The sequence below is a fragment of the Rutilus rutilus genome (genome assembly GCF_951802725.1).
Source record: "Rutilus rutilus genome assembly, chromosome: 5".
NCBI classification, from domain to species: domain Eukaryota; kingdom Metazoa; phylum Chordata; class Actinopteri; order Cypriniformes; family Leuciscidae; genus Rutilus; species Rutilus rutilus.
Window position 1 is genome coordinate 36,588,297 of NC_140213.1, and position 26,952 is coordinate 36,615,248.

Below are 26,952 nucleotides of genomic sequence, written 5' to 3' on the forward strand. Positions count from 1 at the left end.
CTGTATGAAGGAATGGTCTCTGATTTCTTGTCAGTTGTTCTCCAAACTCATCAGGCATTATAGAAGAAAACTCAGAGCTGTTATCTTGGCAAAAAGAGATAGCAAAAAGTATTTAATAAGAGGGTGCCAATAATTGTGGCCAACGTGTTTTGGAGAAAAACATTATTTTTAACATTATATAAGCAATATTTCATAATGTGATTTCCCCCCCACTTTCAATTATTTTACTTCAATGAAAGGTTAGATTTTTGCTAATTTTTTGCATGAAAAATCAAAAGGATAAACAATGCAGATTTTTTTTTAATCATATTTACCAGGGGTGCCATTAATTCTGACCACAACTATATATATATATATATATATATATATATATATATATATATATATACTGTGTCTGTGTGTGTGTGTGTGTGTGTGTGTGTGTGTGTGAGAGAGAAGAGTTGGAGAGATGAAAAGGCAAATATAACATGTTGGAAAATTTATTTTAGATTTTAAGATATATTTTTAGTTCGATCTGAGCATTGGCTTGTTGAAAATGGATAACCAAAAAAATATAGCACTAACAAAAGAAGAGGGACCATTTATTCCCCCTCTCCACATTGTTAACAGCAATTACGGGAAAAAACTATTTTAGCAGTATAATTCAAGGACATACAAAGAGATGCATTAAATATACATTACTTAGTTGATCATGTAATTTCTCACCTAATAAGTGATCTCTAGATGATCAAAAGTAGCACTGCATGTAGCTGACAGGAAGACCGAGTTTAAGTTCATGAAGTCAGCAGCATTTCGAGAAAAAACAGAGTAGAACTACTGGGTCATTGGATCAATATATCTTTAAAATATGTTTTTTTTTTTTAAATCAATCCGTTAATCAACCATTTTAATTGTGCATCAACCTCTCAACAAATGCAGGGACTGTTGCTCTACAAATAGAAATACTCAAACACCAGGGCACTGACAAAAATCCCTTAATATATGTTGTAAAGATTTCTTAAACTCCAATTAAATAATCCCAATAAGCCATTTACATAAGAAATCATGCAGAATGCAGATACATCCATATAGTCATCTCCTTCTCCAGAATAAATGCACATGGCACACATGCAAAGTTTCAGTCTTAATTTAAGCCCCAATATTGCTCGAAATGCATAATTTCCATTCAGCACCTAAAAGTTTAAATGAAAAAAGAAAGGCGGATTTTTGGCATTAGCATCACACTCAGACACACAAGCGTTATGTGTTTCGAATGTGCCTGTGACCTAACATGCCACATCTAAAAATAATTTTCAGTCACCCTATAAAACACCATTGTAAAAAGCTACCTGGAAAAACAAAGTCAAAGTATGAAGCAGCAGTTCCAGTAGTATAAGGCTGCAAGCACTAAAGCAGAAACGCCCCTAAATTCCTTCCATCCATATAAAGCATGCTCCCCAAATATTGCCCTGTTGGCTCATGCTAGTGATAGGCTCTTCTGAAGAAGCATTTTCTTGTCAACATACCTTCTTTAATTGTTGTCTACACTTTCAACAGGAGAGTTTCAAGTCATTGATGGACCTTTTAAGACAATGGTAAATAATAATAATAATAATAAAAAAAAAAAGGACATTTCATTACAAGTGTTAGAGTATTCCCATATTATCAACAATGAGCTTTCAGTTTGTTTCTAATTTAGTGAATTTAACCTTTATGCAACTAGATTTCTATGAACATGGGGGGGAAAAAAACCCAGTAAATAGGGGAAAACAGACGTTTCCTTCTAAAAAAAACACCTGAATCAAGCACAACCTCATATATTACGTAAACAAAATGTATCTTGTCCAATTAATTGCGTAATTGACTCATTTTAATAAATGTCAAGCTTTTCTTTAGCAAGATTACCAATTATTAAATGGTGTGAGTGAAACAGAGGACTCCAGATTTAATCGTACCCATTTATTATGACCATATGGAGAGAGAGCAAAACACCCTGACCAGTCTCTGTTCCTTTAAGCCCTTTCCAGGTCATGTAGTAGGAGGCACTTGATAGCTAGCACAGGCAAACTTTATGCTTGGCTTATCAGGTAATTACAAAAACCAAGAAACCGCACAGAGTGAACAAGACTTGAAACTCTCAAACACTGTGTGCAGTTGTTTTGGTTTCACTCATTTCAAGCCATTGTTTCAGAAACATACATAATTCAATCACTGAAACCAAAAATACTTTGGTCAATCATTTTCCTAATGTGCATTACATGTATTTATCATCAAGTAATACTTTCAATAAAAACTGATTTATGCTTTTCATAATAAATGGTCCAATCGCGCTTTTAGTGCAATCCAGGTTTTAAAAATGAGTTCTGGGATACTGTTCCATTAATCACCTACATTAAAAAAAGCTGGCTTCACTACTCACACTTCATGAACTACAGATTATGGCTGGAGTAGGTCACAGATTCAAATGCTGATTTACAGGGAATAACAATACTGGACTTGCTGGGAAACAAAATGCATCAATCATTTGCAGGAGCCAACCAAAAGAACAAAAAAACAACAAAAAAAAAAAAAACAGCAAAATAAAACTTCATTCAGTTCAAGTTACATGATAACATGGGAAATCCTGCTGCAGCTGATTTTCTAGTGGGTCATACTTTAAGAATGAGGGAAAGGGAAAGAAAGCATGGTCCGATTTCTTTGGCAGTACAGCTCTGCGTCCACAGAGGGTTGAGGAGGTGACAGAGTGTTAGTCAAGGCTTCCACCCACATTGCTCATTTCATATGGGATGGAGACGATGTTTCCCTCTAATCTTCCTCCTATAATCTACCCAACCACCATCCTGTAGTTAAGGCTACTGGTGTTCAGTGTGCATCCTGATCTCACTGCTGAAAAGTCTGTGCCGATAAGAGAGGGGTCAAATGGAAGGCGTTCGTATATTTTCAAACAAAGATTGGACAGTCGGTAAGGAGAGTAACGCCCTCCCCACGCCCTTGCTGGCACGGAAGCAGGCATAACCCAGAAGCCCCCACATGGCTCCCTTCAACACGTTGCGTACTACCCAGCCTAAACGAGATGGGGGAGCCACACTAAGAGAAAAAAACAAAACAAAAATTGGTCATGACAGATCTTGTACTATTAGATACTGAAGTACATACAACTGTTCCAATACGCACCTCATGATCTCATGGATATTAAGCTCTTTATCCCAGTTCTTCTCAATACCAGGCACATGACCCATCCCAACCACTCCAACCACCACAGCAGCCACTTCTAAAAACAAAAAAAGTGTGTATGAACAAGAGGTTTCAAGTAGCTCGGCAGGATTCTGTACTGTTCCCACAGAAACATGGGTCACCTTCTCCCGCTCCCGTCCACAGGTTGAAATTTCCGTGAAATAAGTTTCAACTTATGGGCATTGACATCCCAGCATAAACGTGCCTGATAAATTATTTGTTATTAAAGCATCTACATTAACAAACCACTGTTAATTTTAACAGAAAAGCAAGCATAGGTGGTGCAAAGTGTGCAAAGAGCACACTAAATATATAATCACTAAAAAGCTGTCACTTTTTTGTTAATCGCGATCTCACAAAGTTCCATTTTAATCAATAAAGCTCACTGCACAATGAATCTCTCATAATGTCTACACTGTGTTATAATGAGAGGAATTGTGAGTGTGCAGAACTGACCAATAACTCTTCCGGTTTGAGTGGTGAGTGGATTCTAAATTGTTTTAGTTTAGTTTTTCTTGTGCAATAGATGAATAGCAATTTCTTTGTTTTTAGAATTTTTTTTTTTTCTATTTTGCGTAGTCCCTCAAGTCATTTATTTCATTCTCCCGCAACTGCAACACACGTGTCCCGCACTCACCCATCGAATCTTGTCCCACACCGCACTCTGTTGCATCGGGTTCTGTGGGAGTGCAGGCCTCTAGTTTCATGTTACAAGTAACATGACATGATATGCTTTTTGCCTGTATGAAGCATTGGGTGTGTTATTTTAGTATTTTTATATACTAAGTATTATAGTATTACTTTTATTTTAATATTTTCAGATGTCACTATTTTACTTTGTCATTTTATGTTTTGTCATTTTTATTAGTTTTATTTTTTTTTAATACTTCTATTTAGCTTTAAGTTACATCGCTTTCATTTAGGTTTAGTAATTTTAGTACTTCAACTTCTGTTCTAATTGTTCTCATTTTTTCTAAATGTTCTCATTTTTCAAGATTTTCATCTAACATTTGTGTTTTATTTCAGTGCTATTTTAATTACAAAAACAAATTTAAATAGCAGTCACCCTGTAGTCAATGGTTTTATCCCTTAAACTCATCTTTGATCACCAAAATGACATATTTAAACGTTCATACACCCGCTATATTGCAAGACTTCCTTGCTAGTTCGTGTTAATGACATGCCAAAGCCTGCAAGCACGTTGACGTGATTGGTCACAAGGTAGTTTGTGACGTCAGAAAGACCAGTGATTTCAAACCGCTTTTTTGAGACTGTCTTTCATTCACCGCATGCAGTATTTAAAGAGAAAATACTCAGCAATGGTGTTGACTTATAAATTTGCACATGGTTTGTCTTAAAGCATATTAAAAACACCACATCGACATATAAATAACATTAAAAACTAGATTTTTACCACAGGGGGTCTTTAAAGGGATAGTTCAACCAAAAAATGAAAATTCTGTCATCATTTACTCATTTTCCCAATGACTTCCATAGTACAGACAATAAAATAAAAAAAGGAAGACAACGAGAACCGGAAAAATTCTTCAAACTATCTTTTGTGTTCAACAAAAGAAGCTCAGTCATACAGGTTTGGAACGACATGAGTAAATGATGACAGAATTTTCACTTTTGGGTGGACTATCCCTTTAACTATGACAACACTGATCACTGGGCATACCTGAATATGCAGTTTTAAATTCAAGACATTTTTCTAAATCAAATTAGCATCAAATTAACTTCAAGGCAGAGCACTGGAGAAGACTGCAGCATGAGATGAGCGTGCCGTACTCACTTTCAGCATTAGGAGGCGCCTCCACACAGCGCGCTGCCTGTCTAAGTGTGTGAGTGAGGTAGATGTCTCGTTCTGCAACAATAGTGCGGTGGAGGGCTGGAAACTCGCCGATCATCTCTGACATGGTCTGTTCCAGAAGATCTTTTTGTTTACACTTCTCTACATCCTCCTTGCTGATAAGAGCAAAAACACATACCGAAAATCTGTTCATGTGAATCTCAAAACAAAACAGCATATACAGGCCATACTTCCCCACAATCAAAGAAGAAAAAAAAAAAAAGTTTGCTTAAACTTTGCTTAAGCCCTTTATTTAGGACCATTATAGGCTTCATTAAGCTCAGTGGAGCGTCATGCTAAATTTAACAGGGAAAAAAAACAATTCTTATTACCGGAAGACCTTGTTACAAACATTTTAATAACTGTAATACACCATTTAATTTGTGAAGAATTCATACATCATGGTAGAATCTGCTGTACTACCTTTAATTTATGCAGATTTAAATAAATACTACAAAAAAATGCTAAGGCTTTCAATTAAATGTAATTACTTTTTAAATATTGCATTAATCACAAATTATTGTATATACATTTTTAAAAACAACCCAATTTTTTTTTTTTTTTTTCATTATAAAATAATAAATTAAGGCACACAATAAAACACAGTAAGGCAGACTAAATCATGTTGAATTGGACAGATATTATAAAATAACCTGTAGAACCTTTATATATATTCCCCTGGTTTCACAGACAGGGCTTAAGACTAGTCCTAGACTAAAATGTAAGTCTGAGCTGTTTCCACTGAAATAAACTTGCACTGACTGATCTTAAAAATATATCAGTGCCTTTTTAGTTTTAAGATGCACATCGGTAATGTTTTTTTCTAAGCATGTTTATAAAAATTACTTAAATGTCCTAATTGATCTATGGTCTAATCCTGGCTTAGTCTAAGCCCTGACTGTGAAACCGGGCCTAGATGTGTTAAAATAATTTGCTAACATTAGTTTGCTTTATTACTATATCATTGAACATAAGCTTATCGCTTCCAGTGCACAGCAATCTATCTCACAAAACTGGTCTATGTACACATGCAGACTAGTATCTTTGGCATTCGTGTCTCTTGTCTGTTTTTCCTGTTTAGTTTCTTAAGACACCATATGAAGTTTTTACATTCTAAGAGACTTCTTAAAAACAAAAAGTGATCGCTGTGCACATAAAGACAAAGTGGTGTCGACTTGTACCTGATTGGGTCAGAGAGGAAGCACAGGCCCCAGGCCAGACGAGCCTTCTGCCACAGGCTGAGAGCAGCTATTGCACGCTTAAAGGTTACTGGAATGGGACGATCCCCAAGGTGAAATTTACAGAAGGGCACTTTTCCTGCCTGAATTGGTTAAAAGAGCATATTTTACATGTTTACAGGTTTCAGTTTTCGTGACTGCGTGCATTTATTGTTCTTTGATAATTGGTGACATCTGCTAGAAGTCAGGAACGAGTGCATGAGTTACAGTGCATGTCAGAACCATGAGGACTGTGTAAGTGAGGGAGAGCATGTGTATTCGCACTGACCTCCTTAAAGGCTTCTCTAAACTCTCCTCCAGGGGCCATGCCCAGCTGTTCTGTAATGTGAGCTGAGACTTTGAGCAGCAGTATCTGCATGAGGCCAGACATCACTCCATTCTGACACAAGAAATGAGAAAAAAGGATTTAGCATGTTGATAAATGAATTCATAGGAATGTGTTTGGCAGTATAATAACTATGTCGGCGCAGTCTTCGGTTTCATGGCTGACCTGTTTAATAGCCTGCTGGACCTTCTCCAAGTTAATGTCTTTAGCCTCTTTTAGCAGTGTTTTCTCGTCCATTTTAAGCATGGATACTCTGTACTGGCACAGCTCCACCACCACCACATCAGGCTGGACCGCTCGGATTGTCTAAAGCAAAGAGCATCAAATCAAAACAGCATTTAGTCAATCAGTAGCTAATACTAAGGTGTTTTACACTCAAAAATTGGTTGTGAGCACATAATAAAAAGAAAGCCAATGCTTACTGTGGCAACATCATTCTTGCTGCTGTCGCTGAAGTGGGCAGTGCCAACCAGGTACACAATACTGCCCTCAGGTGTGGTGAGACGCGTCACAGTGTCCGGAAGGTCAGGCTCTGCTTGTCGACGCTGGGTACGAACCTGCCACAACACTTCCACCGCCTCAGAGTCTGCTAAAAAGACAAAAACATTTTCATAATCGTAAGAGGTGGAGCAAGAACACTACATACATACAGGTCAAAAATTTGGAAGGATTTTTATTGTTTGGAAAGTTGTCTTAATCTCACTAAGGCTGAAATCTATTTGATCAAAAATGACAGTAAAAACCAGTAATACTGTGAAATATTCACATTTAAATGAACTGTTTCTATATTTTAAAATGTAATTTATTCCTGTGATGGCAAAGCTGAATTTTCAGCAGCCATTACTACAGTCTTCAGTGTCACAATATCCTTCAGAAATCATTCTAAGATCATTTCTTCTTATTATCAATGTTGAAAACAGTTTTAGCTGCCCAATTTTATTTTTTATTTTTTAAGTAAGTAATTTATTTAAAAATAAATTAACATTTTATTTAGCAACGGCACATTAAATTGATTAAAGTCAGTAGACATTTATGAAACTAAGTACTATTTATAATAAATGCTGTTTCCACAAAAAATATTAAGCAGCACAACAGTGTTTAACTGTAATAAGAATGTTTCTTTAAAACCAAATCAGCATATTAGAACGATTTCTGAAGGATCACGTGACACTGAAGACTGGAGTAATGATGCTGAAAATTCAGCTGAAATCAAAAGATAATGGCAATGGAAAGATGAGTTATCTGTTTTTCAAGCATTACTAGAACAAAAACAGAGAAAAAATTAGCTTTAGAAAATATATGGTTTGAACCTTTGTGGAGTGTATGGAAAAATTTGAAATGATTATAATCTGCTGAATTTCTAACTTTGCTGAACTAAACTAAGGCTAAAGGCCTGTTCACACCGGGACGAATTTCGCGCGCGATATTCGCCGACGTTTAACGCCTCATGACTAAACAAAGGGCGCCAATGTGAGTGTGCACACCGACGCGAAAAACGCCACGCGTAAAAGCGTCATTTTTAAAAAAACGCCTCGGGTTCGTTTTTTTGGTTTGACGCGCCGCGTCAAAAACTATCCGACCAATGAGATTGGCGCTTTTGCTCACGTGTCTGGAGCTTCTGAAGTTACAGTAAAACACAACTTGGGGGCGCTCAAACACAAAACGGTCTTGCCGAGCACACATACAGGCGAAGAAGATAGCGTCTACACTGCTGGGAAGAAATAAGACGAGGAAGATGCAAGGCAAGATGAATGTAGAGCTGCTGGCCTCGTTGGTGTCGGAACATAAAGAACTATATGACAAACGCGACTACAAAAATCTTGATAAAAGAGAACTGTTATGGAGTGGTATTGCAGAGCAAATGGGCCTTGATGGTGAGTTTCATTTTACTTAATTGTCTTTCATGTACATAGGCTTGTAACTTTTTCCCACGAACGTTTGACAATCGCGCCATCTAATGTCAGGGAATGAATTTGCATGTTCACTCGGCTCATCGTCAGCGAAAATCGCTTGGGTGTGAACACAAAAAACGCGTTGAAAAACGCGCACCGATATTCGTCCCGGTGTGTAAGGCCCTTAACACTGAAAACTAAATGAAAACAATAAATGAAAAATTAAAACCCTAAAACATATAACTGGGAAAAATGAAACGAAAATAAATGATGACTCCAAAACTAAATAAAATAAAAATAGCCACAAATTAATTTTGGTTTTGATACATGGTATATTATAGAACTTGAAACCTTAGCAACTCTCCTGCATTACAAATGAAAGTGATACTACTAGACGGTAATAACAGTAGATTGTTCTGAGAAATTTAACATGATTACTTTCTTTTAAATTACACCAGTTAACACACTTACGTTGGCAGCACTAAAACACTACAACTAAAAATACTTTTCAATCATTTTCCTAATTAATAAATTAACTAATTAATTAAACATTCAAAACTCTAATAATCCTGCACTGAACAAGGAGAGGTTTAAAAATAATATAGTAAGACATTCATTTTGAGCAGCACTTTGTACAAAACCATATGAAAGAATCCTGGGATTCAGGTATACTATTTTGTAAACTTTAAATCAGAGATTACTCACAAAGTCCGAGAGGAAACGGAGGTTGTGCATCATCTTCTGTCGGGCCAACTGAGTCATCCTACAAACAAAAACAATGTATTATAACCTATATAATTCTTTGTATGAACATGCTGACAATGTACACAGAACAGGTGCGAACAAGCTTGGCATTCACTTCTAGCAACTCAGAGAACTTTTGCGGTTTAATTTTCGAGGTTGAGGATATTTTAAGCGATTTTGAAGCTTCAGTAAAAAAAAAAAAAAAAAGTCTGAGCAAGAATGCATATTTCTCTATCTTGGGAAATGCCCAGCTAAATAAACAAATGACCATTATCCAATCCTCTCAGTACCCACAAGAAGGCAATAAAGAAACCATGTGCATTAAATCAGAATGAAAGTCAACAAAAAGCACAGAAAACTGAATGACTCATAAGTTTTACAATGGGATTTTTTATTTCTTCCTTTTACAAATATGTACCACAGATGCCGATTCTATTTAGCAACTTCAAACCCTCCTTAATTATTACAGATAAACATCCATCACCAAGCAAACTAATCAATATATATATATATATATATATATATATATATATATATATATATATATATATATATGTGTGTTTTTTTTTTTTTTTTTTTTTGCCAAATAAGACAAAAAATACTTATATTCTGCCAAAATCTTACCTCCGAGTTGTCCTGTTCCATTGTCCGCCGTTCAGTAAACCTTCAACCTGGAATAAAAGATCATGAGTCAGATGCACAGTGCACACACAACCCACATATAACTCCACAAAATGGCATTTAACCATTCAACAGAGTTAAACACCCTGTGTACTGTTGGAAATATGGCTCATTACTAAGCCAGACACCGTTTAATTAAGGGATTTGAAAGTTTTTTGACTTGTGTAGTTGGCTAGGCTGAGTAAAGTGAGTCATCACCAGGCTTGACTATCATAGCCTGCCATCTTGCCTTGTGCAACTAACGTTAGACCACGTATACTTTTCAAACTACTGTGATTCCAGCACACCAGTATTATTTGGTGTTATGCTGAGGATTTAGATATGATAAACATCTCTTTGAAGTTGCACAACAAAGCGTTTTTACGTTGACCACGTAACAGATCTAATCCTACAGAAGTCAGACATTAAAGGTGACAACCTGCTGTTATCAGACCACCTGGTTAGCACATCAAACTCAAGACAGCGTACCGTGTCAACCCTTCAAAACGGGATTGTAAACAGTTAAATTTGGGAGAAAAAAAGCCTCTCGTGTGAATTTTACATTCAAATTGTTAACTGACAGTTCTGACAGAAGACAAAACTAACCGAAAAATCTGATGGACTAGCTCCAATCTCAGCCACCTGTCCGAAAAAGGACCAAAAAATACAAATAAATCTTACATTTGACTTGGTAGACAGCTTGTTTACTCTTCCCACGAGAGTAACGAATCGGACCGGGATCCAACTGTCAGTTGTAGAGAGGGATGGTTCTTGACAAGGTAGCTCGGCTACAGGCTAACTGCGCACACATACACGCAGCTGTTAGCTGATGCTATGCTAATATTAGCTAAGCCCCTTTAAAAACTTTACAGAACTGACCGAGAATAAGTTATTTAGTTTGCTCGCTGTTACGATTATAATAGTGTATTTACATTATAGAGAGATGTAAAGAATACTAAAAACAAACGCCTTGACTGTTGTTTGGTTGCTAGCTTCGGCAAAAAAAAAATGAAATGATTAAAGTTATAGCTACAGTCAGCTGCTTGCATGAAGTGTGGTTCTGTAACACCGCCCATTATTGCAATGCTTCCTGGGTATAGGAGGACAAAGACTATTACAGATGATTTTGTGTAAAAAGGTCGGGCCTATAATATACACTATTAAAATTAAATTAGGAATAAAAATATAGGATATTTTTATTATTTTCCATTGATAATTTTATTTCTAATTTAATCTATATTTGATTAGAAATAGAGAAGGACGTATCATTTTAATGTTGACAATAATAATGTTAAACAACTTTATTTTTTAAAGGATGTCGACTGTACTTTCATATTAATTCATATATTTAACAGGAAAAACACTTGCTATATCATTTTAATCATTTTATTATTTTAAAAAGGAGATGTAATACTACATTAACTTACTTTTGCTTTCTCTCAAACAAAAAGCGATTTAAATCTTCAAAAACCTTCAATTGCGTCCTTTGTAAAAAGTAATTCATCGTTGTTGTTCGGATAATATTGTAGTAACTAAAGACAACATCTTAAAACATGTCTAACATGTTTATTACTTTGATTCATTACTCTGGTCATGACTACTGCCATCCCTTCAACACAAAACCAGGCCAGCCAATCCGGGCCCGGTTATCTGGATTTTACTTTTGACTATTTCACATGATACAGGATTGTTAGGTTCTTCGAGGCTTATCCTGGACTTGCTGTCATAGCAATAAGTCTGTAAGCTCAAACCAGTCATGACATATTTCATGTAAACAATATTATTCTGGTGAAAGTCTGTCTTCGCTCATTGCTGATCATAGTTTTGCCTATTGATATAGCTGACCTTTCCAATGAACACAAGAACATGCAGTAATATCAAGCAACTTAATCCAGATATTTTAATAAAATCCGCAAATTAGTTTGAAGAACCAAATTAGCCAGAGATCAATTATCACAATTAGAAGATCTGGCATCTGTCAAATCATATCAGAGATAGCTATAAAAGGAATGAGAATTAATAGGAATAAAAAATATCCCATAATTTACTCACCCTCAAACCATAAGTGTTTATGACTTTCTTCTTTCAGCCGAACACAATCGGAGTTATATTAAAGGGGTCATATAATGCCATTTTTGTACAAGCTAATATGATTCTTTAGGGTCTAAATTAAAAGTTTGTAATATACTTTAATTAAAAATTCTCATTAGTATTGTAAGAAAACACTCATTTTACCTGGTCAAAAACAGCTCTGTTTTCAGCACGCCATTTAAGTGCATGTGTCTTGAGCTTTGCTCACTGCCCCTCTGTTCTGTGGGGCGATTTGACACAACACACGTGGAGTGTTGCTTTGACAACAGTTGAGGGTAACGTTATATTTTGAAGAATGGGTAACAGGAAAACAGAAGTTGAAGTTGGAAAACAGGACGTTTCTGAATGGTTGGTTAACGTAATGTCACTTTGATCTATCTTTGTGTGTACTGGCAGGGTAGAGTAGTGAGATACGAATATGTGTTTACTGATGTATACATTAGTTCATTGACATTTTGATGTTACAGCTAATGGTCATGAAAAACTTTTTTCAGGTAAATGTAGGCTTGTCAGTGATGCGTAACGTTATCTATGCAGTGTTAGGTACAACTGTCAGGGCTGAAGCACTAACATTTTACTGATCTGTTTAAAAAATAACCAGTCTGTGAGACTATGACAGTCATTAGGCACATAAACAACACATACTCAGACAGGAGCTAATACCTTTTTCAATGTTCTCGTTTATAAAGCAGTCTGGTGAAATGATTCGCGCAAACATGAAAGCATTGCTGTTGCGCGGACTATGATGACAGACAGCTCGCTCACGAGCGAGGGAGGGTCTGTGTTGAAACGCTGCTGTCAATCAACAATCGTGGGAGGGGCGTCGATTTTGTGACGTCACAAAATCGAACGGCTTGATTTGAGAGAGGGGATAACAGGAGATAAAGAAAAAAAAAACACTGGATGGATTTGTATAATTTTATGATGGTTGTGTACAGGCACTGCCAACACACATTTCAGTACAATCAACTTGTAAAAGTGCATGTACCATTATATGACCCCTTTAAATAATATCCTGGCTCTTCCCAGCTTTGAGCTTCAAAGGGAGTTTGAGTTTTTGAAGCTCCAAAAAACACATCCATCCATCATAAAAGTTATCCAAACAACTCCAGTGAGTTAATAAATGCCTTCTGAAGCGAAGCAATGGGTTTTTGTAAGGAATATATCCATATTTTACATTTTATAAACCGTAATCACTCGCTTCCGGCAACAGCCATATGTGCAAAAATCCATCACTTTGCTTCAGAAGGCATTTGTAATGCAGGGTGAACTCAAAAACAAAGGAGAGCTGGATCCAAATGCAGTTATTTTATTAAACACAATAAAATAACAAAACGAACACGGGATCTAGAAACCCAGGGAAACAGAATGAGCACACAAACAAAACATGAATTTAAGGACAAGACTCGACAAGAAACACAAGAAACACTTGGTTTTAAATACTAGAAGGCTGCTAATAATAGGCAAACAAGACACATCTGGGAATTATCACAGAACTAATCAAATAGAAAAATTAAAAGCGCTACAAAAATGCCAATCAAAGCATTTTAAAAGTCCAATCAACAAAACACATGAAACACAAGGCCAGGGAATATGAAACAGAGCACTCCCTTAAGGAGCGTATTCCAGATGCTCCCATTGAAAAACAACAAACAAGAGTCCAGGAGGATGGTGGAGCAGAGGCGGATCAGGGGATGAGATGGAGGGCCAGGCCAGTGTGGAGGTACTGGAGACTGAGGAGGATCAGAGAGCCAGGACGAAGACGGCAGAGCAGGGGGCCAGGGCGGAGCCGGAGACCACCAAGGCGGGGCAGGCGAAGCTGGTGACCACCACAGCAGATCAGGTGGAGCTAGAGACCACCACAGTGGAGCAGATGGAAACGGTGACCACCTCGGCAGATCAGGCGGAACTGGAGACCACCATGGCGGCTTCGACAAAACTAAAACAGAGAATACAGGGAGGTTAGAAACAGCCTCTGTGGCCATAACAGGAAGCACAGAGGGTTTAGAGAAGGCCACCTTGGCCAATACAGAACAGGTTGAGATTTCAAGGATGGCTTCCATGGTCGTGTCAGGGCAGACAGAAAGTTCAGGGGTGACCTCCGTGGTCGTGTCAAGGCAGAAGGAGTTCAAGGACGATCTCTGTGGAAGTGTCAAGGCACAAAGAGAGTTTAAAAACGACCTCCGTGGTCATGCCAGGGCAGACAAGAGAATTCAGGAACGACCTCCATGGTCGTGTCAGAGCAGACAGAGTTCAAGGATGACCTTTGTGGTCATTTCCAAGTCAATAGAGAGCACAGGTGATTCATAATCTGCCTCCTTGGTTGTATCAGAGCAGGCAGAAGGTTCAGGAGCAGTCGCCGCCTCGGGATGAGCTGTAGTGGTTGCCGCCACCTCAGGAGTAGCTGTAGCAGTGTGTGCGGCCCCAAACACACAAGATGGCCGTAGCCATCACAGACAATGCAGACGACGGTGGCAGTAACTCTGGGACCAGCTGACTTGGATACGCTGAGACCACCGGACTTGGCAGCGCTGGGATCCGTGGTGGGCCAGGATCCGTGGTGGGCTGCCACCGAAGCTTGAGGCCCAGCTCCTCCCGAGTCTTAGCATTAACAGTACTTACCCAGCTTCCTTGCTCGGAGTGCTCGACCCGTGAGAGCGGAGATCATAAATGCTATCTTGGCTTCATGGCTGTTGAGCGAGAAGTTACTCACACTGTAACAGGAATCCATTGCAGCGTGCTGGAGTGCCGTCAAACTTGTCCGGAAGCGAGAGACGAGGGTTAAAGCCAAAGGGAAGCCAGGCAGACGGACTGAGGCTAGCTGTAGCTGAAGGGTTAGCTGTGCAGGGTGGCTCGGAGTAAGACGGCAACTGGAGAGTTTGCAAGGACTTGACTAGCTCCTCCGTTAGCGAGGTGAGTTTGCGCAATTATTAATGATGTGAAGAAAGCATGGTCGCTTGGGAGCATACTTCCACTTGTAGTCTGAGAATCCATGGTGGGAGCGAAGCTTTATGTGATGAGGAGGCTTGAGAGTTAGGCTCAATGTGCAGTTTATTAGTTGCAATTGTGAGAATTACAAAGAACGTGCAAATAATGGCAGCAGAATGGCGAAACTGAGAAAATGGTGATTGTGGCAAACAATAATCCAAATCAGGGGAAGAGGCAAAAATTTAAATCAAATCCAAAACACACACAAGGTCAAACAGGTAAATCCAGTCCAAAGAATAATCCAAAGTGCTCACAGACGTTTGCACAGGAAAACAAAAACTTTGCACCGAGCCAAGTGAGCTCAGCATTATTAACCCACTGGAGTCTTACGGATTACTTTCATGATGGATGGATGCGCCTTTGGAGCTTCAAAAGCTTGGCCACAATTCAATGCCATTACAAAGCATGAAGAGCCAGGATATTATTTAATACAACTCAGATTGTGTTCGGCTGAAAGAAAGTAATATACACCTAGGATGGCTTGATGGTGAGTAAACTATGGGATAGTTTTCATTTTTGGCTGAACTATTTCTTTAAGCAAGGTACGAAGAACAGACACACGATGTCAGCAAGCCCTAACACAAAAACAATTCACAGCCATAGGGTGTTTCTGATTGGCTAAAAAGCATGAGCCGCTCCTCGGAATGCTGTTAACGTTTTATGCGCAACTGTTACAGATACAGAGACAGGTGGGATTTCTCATGATACTGTTCAATGCTTTCTGTGAATTAGTAAGTATTTTATGCATTGTATAAAAAAATAAAAAAATCACTTACAGCATCTTAAAACATTGTGAACTTTATACACCTCTTTCTGAGGTTCATGTATAACAGAGATAGCTAATCAAGCACACAGAGAGAGACTAAAAAGAAAAAGACCTGTGTAAGACAGACTAGGTGAGTTTATGATTCAAATTCAAGTATTTTTTGTAAATTATGTAACATGAGTTTAATTAACAATTGAACATGCAGTGTACAACCCATGAGGTAATCTAACATTTTTTCTTTTTAGCATAGATTCGTCTATTTCTCTAAGCAGGTTATTTGGTTGAAATGCTGCAGTTCAATACACATATATGAAACTTGACATTTGTCAAGAATTTGAGACACAAAAATAGGCAAAAGAAATTAACAAACAAGCAAGGTGACATGACCATGAATTTTTTATACATTCCTTGTCTAACCCCATTTGAACATATCAAGTTTGAGATTAGTACCCATAAAACCATCAAATTAAATTCAGATCTAAAGATTCAAGCCTGGAAAGTCCGTTGTGTTTCCTTCCCCTCTGAAGGTATGGCCATTCATGATCTGTGTTCCCTGTATCACATAAAAAATATTGCACTTTGATCATGATATGTGCTAGAAAAACAGTGAGCTGCAGCTATCCCTAATGTCAATCTCATGCCTTGTGGTTAGAGGTGCTCTTGGATTTTAATTGTGAATTACTGTGCGCTTCACTCGCAATCATAATATTGTGTTAAAATTCACTACAAGGTGCATCAGTGAATATCAAAGGTTTTAACCAGGACTTACAAAGTTGGTATAACACTTACACGAGTTGTGGTTCATTGTGATCTTGGTATCAAAAGCATGTTTTATGAATCCTCCTTAGCTTGAAAATGTCCAGCTGAAGAAGCTGAAATCTTTTTGTCACAACTCTGTCTGTTCAAAAAAGCTGGTATAAGGATCCATTTGTCTTCGGGCAATCCGGAGTTGAATGTCTTTGAGCACTTGGCCCAAAGACCCAGAGTGATATAGTCTCATTGAATAAGGGCACCAGAGGTGTGTGGATGAACGTCATGTGACAGTCTTTTTTAAATAAGGAAAAATCTCATATTATTAGATGTAAGAACTTTTTTTCTGTACAGCTTAAATATATACATTCCAAATGCGCATATTATTGCAACAATAAGAAATGAGGTTGCATATTTGAAGAATACATGTATTGCGTTGAATCCCTCAAGACATATATATGAAACAGACGCTGATTGTGTATACAGACAAACAACACAAAACTATGTTGACATTGATGTTAAACAGGAACAAACTGTGTTTTGTGCAAAATTCTGATGTGCCTTTGCCTTCATTTGGAATGCCATAGGGAATTCATTAACCCATATGGTGAGCAACAAGGTCATGGGTAATTTTATTTTCCCTCAAACACACACTTCCAAGCATGTGGATGTAAGGCTGGGAGATGATGTTTAAAGGTGCACTTTTTTTACACAAAGTCTAGTGTTTGTTCATATTTAAAGTGATCTACACTCACATGAGATGAAGATACATCAGTGGTCTAAAAAACAACATTATCGACATTATGGAGCGTTATGGTGGTTGACATATTTAGATCATATGACCAGCCCAATGTTTCACTTTATTGTCCCTGTTATGGGATACTTTTGCTTGCAGACTAAATTAATCATGTCAGACTGCGAATAGGGCATTTCTGCAGTGACACCAGTAACCGAAAACTCCTGCATCCATCCTGCAACCACTTTCATATCAGTCAGCTCAACATAAGAAAAAAATAAGTGCACCTTTAAGAGTATAAAATGTGTTAAACACTGCCTGCCCCAGTGTTCAATAATCTTCATCTCTGAAAATGAAATAATCTGAGATTCACCCATAGCAAAACCATTAAAGGGTTAGTTCACCCAAAAATGAAAATTCTGTCAGTAATTACTCACCCTCATGTTGTTCCAACCCCGTAAGACTTTCGTTCATCTTCGGAACACAAATTAAGATATTTTTGATGAAATCTGAGAGCTGGCTCACTCCTTCATAGGCTGCTTAGGTAATCGATATCTGCCATCCCAGAAAAGTTAGTAAAGACATCGTTAAAATAGTCCAAGTGACTACAGTGGCTCAACCTTAAATTTATCAAGCGACGAGAATACTTTTTTGTGCGCAAAAAAAAAAACCCACGAGGGTGAGTAATTACTGATAGAATTTTCATTTTTGGGTGAACTAACCCTTTAACATAAACCCAAAAAACCAGCATATTCCTTTGTGCTTCAGTTCATATTCTAGTGCTTTTGTGTGTGTGCAGGTGTGTATAAATTTCCTTCAACACTCTCCAGCAGCAATCAACTCGCCTGGTCTGGCTAGTCTATCCCTTCTGTTTTGCTCCTCCTCGTCCTCTTCATACAAGGTGTGATGAATGCTCAACAGCGGGTGTGAGGGGTTTCGACTAAAAGGCCCGGACTGGCTCTCCGGCTCTGCCCCGTGGTTGAGAGGATCCTTTGGGGAGTCTGGAGGAGGCACGCTGGTCGTTCCACCATTCATATATGATGTTGTGGAAAGAGTGGCTGTGGAGAAGGTAGTGGTGGTGGACAGTGGAGGAGACTCTTTCTTCTCTAAGGGGACAAAAAGGTGATAGAATTATCGGTAATACCAATATAAAATAATACACGTTTTATGTCTGATACCAGAATGCTATACTATTGTGTCTAAATAAATAATTATAAAAAAAACTAAAATATATTGTTTTAAATCCTACCGGAAATGTACATTGTACAATATAAAAATCGATACATTCATTGTGAGATTTGCTTAATTTCATTTAACAGTGTTACTAAATTATTACTGTTTTTAAAGATTACATTTAAGTAAGCTTAAGTGGGTGAGTTAGGTGAAAGAAAGGTAAAAATAGGGAAAATATAAAAATGGGAAAACTAGGGCAATTTATTGCATGCATAATATTGCAGTCCTAACCTAAAAGGATTTTTGCACTTCTGGTTCAATAGTTCCAAATCAATGGGGTTTTCTGAATGCCTGAAATAAGCTTTTTCTAAGCTTTTATGTGTCTTGGGAAAAGGCATTTGCTAACATGTGACTAAATGGGACTGCAGAGGTTGTCAGGGACATTAAAGGCAGGGTAGGTGATTTGTTCCAGAAACATTTTTGTTATGCTGGTTAAAAGTCTCTTCACATCCTGATAGCAATCACTACGTTCAGTGGTCTAAATGTATTTATATGTACATCTGTGGAAGGCATAGGACCATAAAATGTTCATCCAATCATTGAATTCAGTCCGACTGCAATGATACGATGTCCTACTTGCCTGTCAATGTATGTATTTCCATACCTCCGCGCACCCTGCATGTGCAGACATTACACCTCAGTCACCGAGCACTGCAACCAAAACAGCTGCCACCTTTTTCAGTTCCTCCTGAACCAAAAAAACGAGCTTATGCTGCATTCACGCCATAACTACTGTAATTTGGAAGAGATGGAAACCCGTGACGTTATACTCGGAGCGGACTTGAATTTATGCACGTCAATGGCAACACTATTAACGCCAATATTAATCTACAGTGCTCTTTAAGTTGTTTATGTTCATTATTATTGTAACGTTATGTGCTTTGAGACACAAGATAGTTTAACGCCGTCTCTCATGACGCTTTGCTACCTTCTGTACACGTTCATGTGTTTTATAAGAGGTGTAGCTTTGGAGACGCTCTGAAGGGAGGGTGGGATCTTATGCTTTCAAAGCTAGCTCGCTATTGCTAGCCTCTCGGAAAATTGCCTACCCTACCTTTAAATGTCATCACATAAAACAGGAAAAGTCATCTACTCACTAGCTCGCTTTTACAGCCTTGTGTTTATTATAGTGCTCTTGCAAACTATTTTAACTCAAACATATAGGGAAATGTTTTTTAAATAAAGAATAAAGTGGAAGTGACGTTGAAGTCGTGATCGTGGTATTGTTCGTTTATAGCCTAATTTGTACCTTTTACTTCTGCCGATTGTATTTAGGCTTTAAAATTTGTTATAGTTGTGTTAATTCGTGAAGATTATCTTGATGTGTCTATCACAGATCTATCACAGGCTCAGCTCCCTCCTACTTTCACTCACTCCTACGAGCCTACATCCCTACCAGACGCCTACGATCGATCAACGAGCGACGTCTCGTGGTTCCATCACAGAAAGCCACAAAATCACTTTCCAGAACATTCTCATTCACAGTTCCATGCTGGTGGAACACTCTCCCCACCCTCATCCGGAATGCAGAATCCCTGACAACATTCAAAAAACAGCTGAAAACCCATCTCTTCCGTGAGCACTTAACTTCATAAATTTTTTTTTAAAAAAAAACCCTTTCCCTTTAAAACCTCACTTATCGGGCTTATGCTACTCTGAATAATGCCTGAACTTCGTATTTTGAGCACTTCTTGCGTTGTTGTTGTTTTTGCCTCTTCATGATGACTCGCTTAATTTAGTCCTAATTTGTAAGTCGCTTTGGATAAAAGCGTCTGCTAAATGACTAAATGTAAATGTAAATGTAAATGTGTACATGTAAGAATTATAAACTTGTGTTGGTCACAAAGCTTTTTTGCGGCATTTATCCAAAAGCTATTGGAACATTTCTATTAGCTTTTTGTGGAGGGAACCAGGGTGACACTAGCAATGCCATACATGGTTCTGATATACTGTACATCTCTAATTCAAGCATACCAGTAAGAGAGGAGGAGACGTGGACAACTGCATGTGGACCCTCAATATACACATTACTGAGAGAGTGCTCAACAGGGACTGGCTCAGGGTTGACTGTCTCTGCTTTCGCTTTCTGGATGGTTAGCATGTAGGGATGAACATCCAACGTGAGGTTAAGAGAGTGTTTCTTCTCTATGTTATATGTTTCTGTAGCTGAAAAGTAAAATTAGAAACACGATCAGAGGACCATTTTGACCACATTAGCTATAATAACTTAAACCAGGTTTTACTTTGGCATTACTTATGCTTGTAGGAGGATGTTGTGTGCTCTTGCTGTCCAGAAGTGGAGCCATAATGCTATCTGGTACATTCTTCCTTCGGACTGGTTTAGGTTTATCTGCCTTTATACTATTATCCAGTCTGGTTAGAGTCAAGGGTTCCTGTATGAAAACAAAGAAATATAAGGTACGTTTCACTAATAGAAGGACCATACTAAAAGTAAGCTATTCATTCACTAAATATGAATGAGAACCTCGAGTCAAGTCTTACTTTAAAAGACTGTGGCAAAGGGTTAGATGATGGGATCCACTTCATCTTCTTGCGGGGTCTTTTGATTACTGAGGGCTCTCCTCCCAGCTCTCCCACACCGAGCACTGACGGGTCCATACTGGGGTCAATAGTCTGGATACCAGAGTCTCTCATAGTCGGAGTGGCATCGTGATTGGATTGAGCCAATGCTGCCAGCAGCTGCCGCACAACATTATCATACATGAGGTCACTCTCGTTTGTGATAAAGTCCAGTCTGTTGAGAGACTTAATGTGGTCTCTGTTCTCATTACAGAACATGGCCAGAATGTTAATGTCGCAAAACTGTGACTTCTGCCAGCGCCGACGTGTTTTAATGCCAACTTTGTGCAGCTTGTCGAAAACAAAATTGGACTTGCGTACTACAAACAAATGCAGCAAGTTCACAAGGATAATGAGGTTCATAGTACACAGCAAAGAGATGTCCACCGCAGCCATAATGCGCTGGAGCTGTACGGCTGGTAGCTTGCAGTTGACATTCAGTCGCAGTTCAGGGATGCTGCTAGTGTCCGGCGGCTCACCAAGCGCGCAAGTGAACTCGTTCTGCCTCTGACGGGCGTAGTAGGTGCTCAGGTACGTAATGGGCATTGAGCTGAGGCAGATGATGGCTAAATGTCGCCCCAGGTACAGCTTCGCCAGAAAGTTACTCTGCCCTCTGCGCTCAAGATACTTTTCAAACAGGTTCTGCTCGGGGCTCTTCTCCTTCTCTGCATTCTCGATGATCTCCCGTCGCTCACGTTCCGTAATCCCCGGCCCTTTGGACTGGATCTGCTTTTCAATCTTAGGCGCTCTGCCCTCGGCCGCCCTGTGGTAGCAGTTGTCGATCTCTTGAAGGAGGAAGTTGAGCTCGGAGGTGAGGCGAGTGGAGGCCAGGAACTCCCATCCAAGGGCAGGTATGTACATGATGCCTGCGAAGGCCAGCAGAGCGTAGGGCAGAAACTTGTGCTCGAACAGGGAGGGCCGAAGATCGGGGTCGACACCAGGAATAGCATCCCGAAGCTCTGTCCAGCAGTAACCTCTGGCATACAGGGCCTGGTCTCGGGTGAAGTTGTGTGGGGTGTAGCAATATATAGATTCCTCTAAAAGAGAAGGAGATAGAAAATCATAAGAATCCCACTTCACAAAATAATCGGGATTTTTGCATAACAATTAATTAGATACCACCCGTGTTAAGGCCTGTACACATCAAGAATGATAACTATAACTATAAATGTTTAAATAATTGTTATAATTCTAAGAGAATAGCAAAGTCCACACCACAACTATAATGATAACGGAATCACTTACAAAGCAATTTTTATTAATCTAGTTGATTAATCGATAAAAACATTGACAGAGAAACAGAATTTATCCGATTTTAAAGAGCTTAAGCATTTAAAGCGGCAGGCGACATAATAAACATTTATGTTAACAAACGTTTTGTTAATTGAAATAAAAAAAAATTTGATGAAAAACTTAAGCTAAATGAAAATTAGAAATGCTGTTGGCATTACTGCAAATGAAAATGTTCATTAACAAAGACTTTTTTATTTCAACTAAAATGTTATTTTCATCAACTAAACTTAGCTGCCATTGAAAATTGAGAAAATTATTCAAATTAAGGACTACGATATGATTTAATACTGAAGTTATATCAAATGACAAAAAAACGGACTAAATCTTCGTAAAAATGAATACTGTATATCACTCACAACTGACTCCCGCTGGGATTTGTTTCTAGTAATGAGCTGTCATCAGGTTTCTATTAAGTGGAATGGGTTTACTGCATAGTGTAAGGCAGCACACGCCAATCTAATGATGAATCAGTGATCAAAACAAATGCTACATTTGTCTGTGCCAGCTGGACACAGAGAGAGGTAATTCTTTCACAGCTGCTGTAACTCCTATAGACGCCTCCACCTTACTCTGGGTCTCAGTAGATTACACTCCTGCGCAGAATCAATAATGTAAGTTACGCAAGATAATATGGTCACAAGCTAGTTTCATAAAGCAAGTATATGTTATATTTGGTGTGTCTAGATGGAAATAACCTCTTACTGGTTACAGGCTCTACCTTTTCTTTCAGTGCTTTCAAGTTTCATACTATTTATTGTCCTTGCATTTTATCCTATAAACGGCCTCAGCCAACATGACAATGAGGGTTTGACCTTCACTAATCCTCTTTCTTGATATAATAAGTGTTCCTAAGAAAAAATTATTGTAATGTCAATTGCAATCATTGCCCTCAAATGATATGAAAAGGCAATTTAGCTGCAGTCTCACAATTTTTCGAAGTGTAAATGTTTGTATATCTCCAACTATACTGCATGTTTCTGCCCAGCAGGGTTCTCTATGTTCAGTCACAGCCAGTTGGTGCTGCTATGCAGTAAGACTGACTCAGCGTTTAGAGTAAACCCCCCTCCTACCACCACAACCCCTCTTTATCTATCTCTCTCTCTCTCTTCCTACTTAATCACCCCACAATCTCTCTAGAAACATTCTTTTAACCACTCCTCTGCTGGATACTAGAGGACAACAGGAATATAGAAAGTCCTATAGAGCTATTAACAATGGGTCAACTTTAAAAACTTGGCAGAAATCTGGCACTGTCACCAGTGCCTATTCCAAAAAATATTTCTGATTTAGAGTTCAATGCCATATCACGATTTTTTTGTGAAGTATTAAGTGCGTTCAATTTAAGCATGTTTCCTTCTATACATTTGTATGAAAATTTTAGGATTTTGCATAAAGAATACTGGATGGAGACGCCAAGATGTGAATAAAAAAGCCAATTATGTTCACACTCAAATGAGGTGTATAAATGGTTTAATGGAAAATAAGCACATAAAGTATTAAGGAGACACATTCACCGAATAAATCCCTGTAAGTGCATCAGAAAGTCATGTGATTGAATAATTTGCTCAGATTATAGGCTTCTATCACCGTTTCGCTGCTCATTTGCATAAAGTTGAGCTCTGCAGTTGCTCATGTCTTCAGAAATCCCTAACTCTTATTAAAACCGAATGGCTTTCAAAACTCTTTGTCGCTGCATACTGTAAGGTGTTCATCATGTGCGTTTGTCCAAATAATGCGTAACACCACTAACCTGCAAAGTTCCGTGTGAAAACTAATGTAACCAGCAGAATAGGGATGATGACAGTTCCTATGGTGACGACCCGGTCAAAGGGCAACTCTAGTTTGAGTTGCACCATGAGACCTGCGAGAACCCCGCCTTTCTCATCCTGTGTTGAACCTGGCAGGATCAACTCCTTCAGCTTCTCACCCGCAAGCAGAGCCGTGGCCATGTCCAAGTTCTGCTCGAAGATGTTCTGCATCCGGTCCCAGCAGCCTGCCTCGCCACTAACCTCACAACACTCCTGATGGGAATCGAAGCTCCTCCTCCTACTCCTAACCCGTCAGCCAATGGATTGGCTGAGGGCTTTTCCCTGCAACAATATAATGAGTTATGTGTAAGAGGTGTTGACTTGAAGGATGAAAGTGGATCTTCTAAGAGTCACAAAGGAAGCTTTGTGATCAGCCTGAGTTGATGGGTTATTGATGGCTGATCTTGTCAGAGGTAGATTGAAGAGATCAGATGATTTGTTGTTGTCGCTTATATTGACAGCTGGGATGAATTTGTCATCCTATCTATTCCATTCTGCAAAAACCTGTAAATGAACAAGAGAGTTCATTTAGAATCTGAATTAACAGATATAGATTAAAGGGATAGTTCACTCAAAAATGAAAATTTTGTCATTATATACTCACCCTCATTCGGTTTTAAACCTGTATGAGTTTCTTTCTTCTGTTGAACACAAAAGACAATATTTTAAAGAGTTTTGGTAACCAAACAGTTGACAGTAGCTATTAACTTCCATAGTATTTTTTTCCCAACATCATCAACATTCTTTAAAATATCTTCTTTTGTGTTAGAATCTCAAACAGGTTTGGAACAACATGAGGGTAAATAAGTGGTCAAAATTTCTTTTTGGGTGAACTATCCTTTTAACAAGAAAAATAAAGCTACTAAACCAAAATTTTAAATAAATTTAAAATAAAATTTTGAATTCAAAATGTATTCTGTATCTATAACCATAAAATAAATATATAACCATAAAAGTAGCCTATATTGTTTTTTCTTTTTCACATTCAGACTCTATGAAAGTGCATATTCCTTTAATTCAGAAACCAATGGAGTGTGCCAGGTGTGCCTCTCTGCAGACTGAGTCCTTCGAGAGCATGTACTAGTGACAAGGACAAAAGGACACAATGACATCCATACTAAAGGCAAGTATCCAATATTCAAAACATCCAAATTAGAGTACACAGATGCTTTTTTGGTCTTAAACTCATTGAAAGTTTTACTGTATACTTCTGAACTACAGATGGAAGCTTGATATGTTGCATAGTGTCTTTCCCCATGGCATAAAAACACAGACAAGGAAATAGCTGTCGTACATTTTGAAATCAATATATTTCGCTTTGAGCTCAAGAAATCAATAAGGAACAGCTTTCTAACAAATGGAAAGCACAACAAAAAACAGCAGGAATTCCAAGTTTGTAAGTTAACTAAAATACAAATTTATTTTTTGGGATGAAGTCGATCAGTTTTTCAAATTAATGCATTAAACATGTTTTATGTTAATCTAAAAATGAAAACTAAGCAATGTCTTAATGGTCAGAGCTGTTGTGTTTATGATTTACTTATGCAAATATATAATAATATGAATATATAATGAATGCAAAAAGTAAATAAAAATGTAGTAAATGCCAAAATGCCCAACAAAAATGGCTAAAAATGCAGAAATATTTTTTTAATAAATAAATGTTTGCATTAAATGCAGGATATATATTTCATGGGATGAATCGTAGATGTGTTCAGTATCCTATCTTGTATGTGTTTTACTTTGGGCTAGTTATGGACAATTTGTTCCTCTATGAGACACTTGGACAGCAGGTTTGATAAAACTCAAAGAAGTTGATAGTGATACGAATGTGTCATGCAAACTTAAAGCAACAGCAATGAAGTAGTACATATCTTTTAACACATTAAATGCAGGATATATATTTCATGGGATGAATCGTAGATGTGTTCAGTATCCTATCTTGTATGTGTTTTACTTTGGGCTAGTTATGGACAATTTGTTCCTCTATGAGACACTTGGACAGCAGGTTTGATAAAACTCAAAGAAGTTGATAGTGATACGAATGTGTCATGCAAACTTAAAGCAACAGCAATGAAGTAGTACATATCTTTTAACATAACACATCCTCAGACATAATCTAGTTTTATCGACTATATGCTGTAACGACACTGCCCGACATACTGACAATGTTTAGGTGCATTAAAGGTCATGCACATCACTTACGCTCAGTCGAGGAGCTGTCCATCACCGGATCATCAGGCTATCCGGCATCATCACTGACTAGAAAGACATAGCGACTTAAGACACAGATATGAGAAAATACACGATACTATATACGGCATGAGTGAAAGAGATAGGCTACATTGACTCTCATCGTCATGATGTCACATACCTGTCAGATTACTCGATTATATAGAGGAGAACACAGAGCCTGAATCCCTTTCTCAAATCAACAACACCAGGACAGATCTCTTTCTCTTCACAACGACCACCAGATCTCCAAAAAAACAAAAACGAACGCGGATGCAGTGACTTGTGCTTTATTGTTGAGCATCCCCGGCGTCTGTAGAGTTAATCTGCAGTGCGGGCGAGCCGTTTCAGCGTGTATCCGGGCACACACACCGGTTTGTTCCGCCTCTCGCCATCCCTCTCACTGACAAACCTCACACACTTCTCCAGTTCACACGATCATCTTCACACAGACCTTCAGTTAACATGGGTATCGCTTGTTCTGCCTTGCACAAGACTATCGTTAGTAGGCAATGAGTGTGTGGAAACGCATACGATAAAATAGGCTTAAC

The 26,952-nt window shown here is 38.3% G+C and overlaps 2 protein-coding genes across 6 annotated transcripts; both read right to left on the minus strand.

Moving 5' to 3' along the window:
* Nucleotides 1–1,829: 1,829 nt before the first annotated feature.
* Nucleotides 1,830–11,006, minus strand: trabd (TraB domain containing). 2 transcript variants are annotated; one of them, XM_084409277.1, is made up of 10 exons: nucleotides 10,606–11,006; nucleotides 9,889–9,935; nucleotides 9,226–9,283; nucleotides 7,051–7,217; nucleotides 6,794–6,934; nucleotides 6,572–6,682; nucleotides 6,247–6,386; nucleotides 5,009–5,181; nucleotides 3,154–3,250; nucleotides 1,830–3,066 (listed from the first exon to the last, which is right to left on the minus strand). In XM_084409277.1, exons 2-10 carry the CDS (start codon nucleotides 9,907–9,909, stop codon nucleotides 2,895–2,897), a joined length of 1,080 nt encoding a protein of 359 aa, XP_084265403.1. In that variant the 5' UTR covers nucleotides 9,910–9,935; nucleotides 10,606–11,006; the 3' UTR covers nucleotides 1,830–2,894. The 2 variants fall into 2 exon arrangements, with proteins under 2 accessions (XP_084265403.1, XP_084265404.1); XM_084409278.1 differs by having other exon boundaries at nucleotides 1,834–3,066; nucleotides 7,051–7,214; nucleotides 10,606–10,743.
* A 1,523-nt stretch (nucleotides 11,007–12,529) lies between these two features.
* Nucleotides 12,530–26,701, minus strand: panx2 (pannexin 2). 4 transcript variants are annotated; one of them, XM_084409433.1, is made up of 9 exons: nucleotides 26,544–26,701; nucleotides 26,375–26,431; nucleotides 24,774–24,810; nucleotides 24,112–24,673; nucleotides 20,991–22,105; nucleotides 20,743–20,881; nucleotides 20,463–20,654; nucleotides 18,101–18,361; nucleotides 12,530–13,954 (listed from the first exon to the last, which is right to left on the minus strand). In XM_084409433.1, the coding sequence occupies exons 4-9, from the start codon at nucleotides 24,338–24,340 to the stop codon at nucleotides 13,575–13,577; spliced, it is 2,316 nt and encodes a 771-aa protein (XP_084265559.1). In that variant the 5' UTR covers nucleotides 24,341–24,673; nucleotides 24,774–24,810; nucleotides 26,375–26,431; nucleotides 26,544–26,701; the 3' UTR covers nucleotides 12,530–13,574. The 4 variants fall into 4 exon arrangements, with proteins under 4 accessions (XP_084265559.1, XP_084265560.1, XP_084265558.1 ...); XM_084409434.1 differs by lacking the exon at nucleotides 24,774–24,810 and having other exon boundaries at nucleotides 24,112–24,451; XM_084409432.1 differs by lacking the exon at nucleotides 24,774–24,810.
* Between the last annotated feature and the right edge of the window lie 251 nt (nucleotides 26,702–26,952).

Bases quoted from the DNA above. Each gene is read 5' to 3' on its own strand.
- trabd (XM_084409277.1), bottom strand. From the start codon at position 9,909: ATGGAACAGGACAACTCGGAG. The intron at 9,284-9,888 runs GTAAGATTTTGG...TTTTGTTTGTAG, and splicing joins TGGAACAGGACAACTCGGAG to GATGACTCAGTTGGCCCGAC. The intron at 3,067-3,153 runs GTGCGTATTGGA...TTTTTCTCTTAG, and splicing joins AATATCCATGAGATCATGAG to TGTGGCTCCCCCATCTCGTT.
- panx2 (XM_084409434.1), bottom strand. From the start codon at position 24,340: ATGCAGAACATCTTCGAGCAGAACTTGGACATGGCCACGGCTCTGCTT. The intron at 22,106-24,111 runs GTTAGTGGTGTT...CTTCTCTTTTAG, and splicing joins TTTCACACGGAACTTTGCAG to AGGAATCTATATATTGCTAC. The intron at 20,655-20,742 runs GTAATGCCAAAG...TTTACTTTTCAG, and splicing joins ACATCCTCCTACAAGCATAA to CTACAGAAACATATAACATA.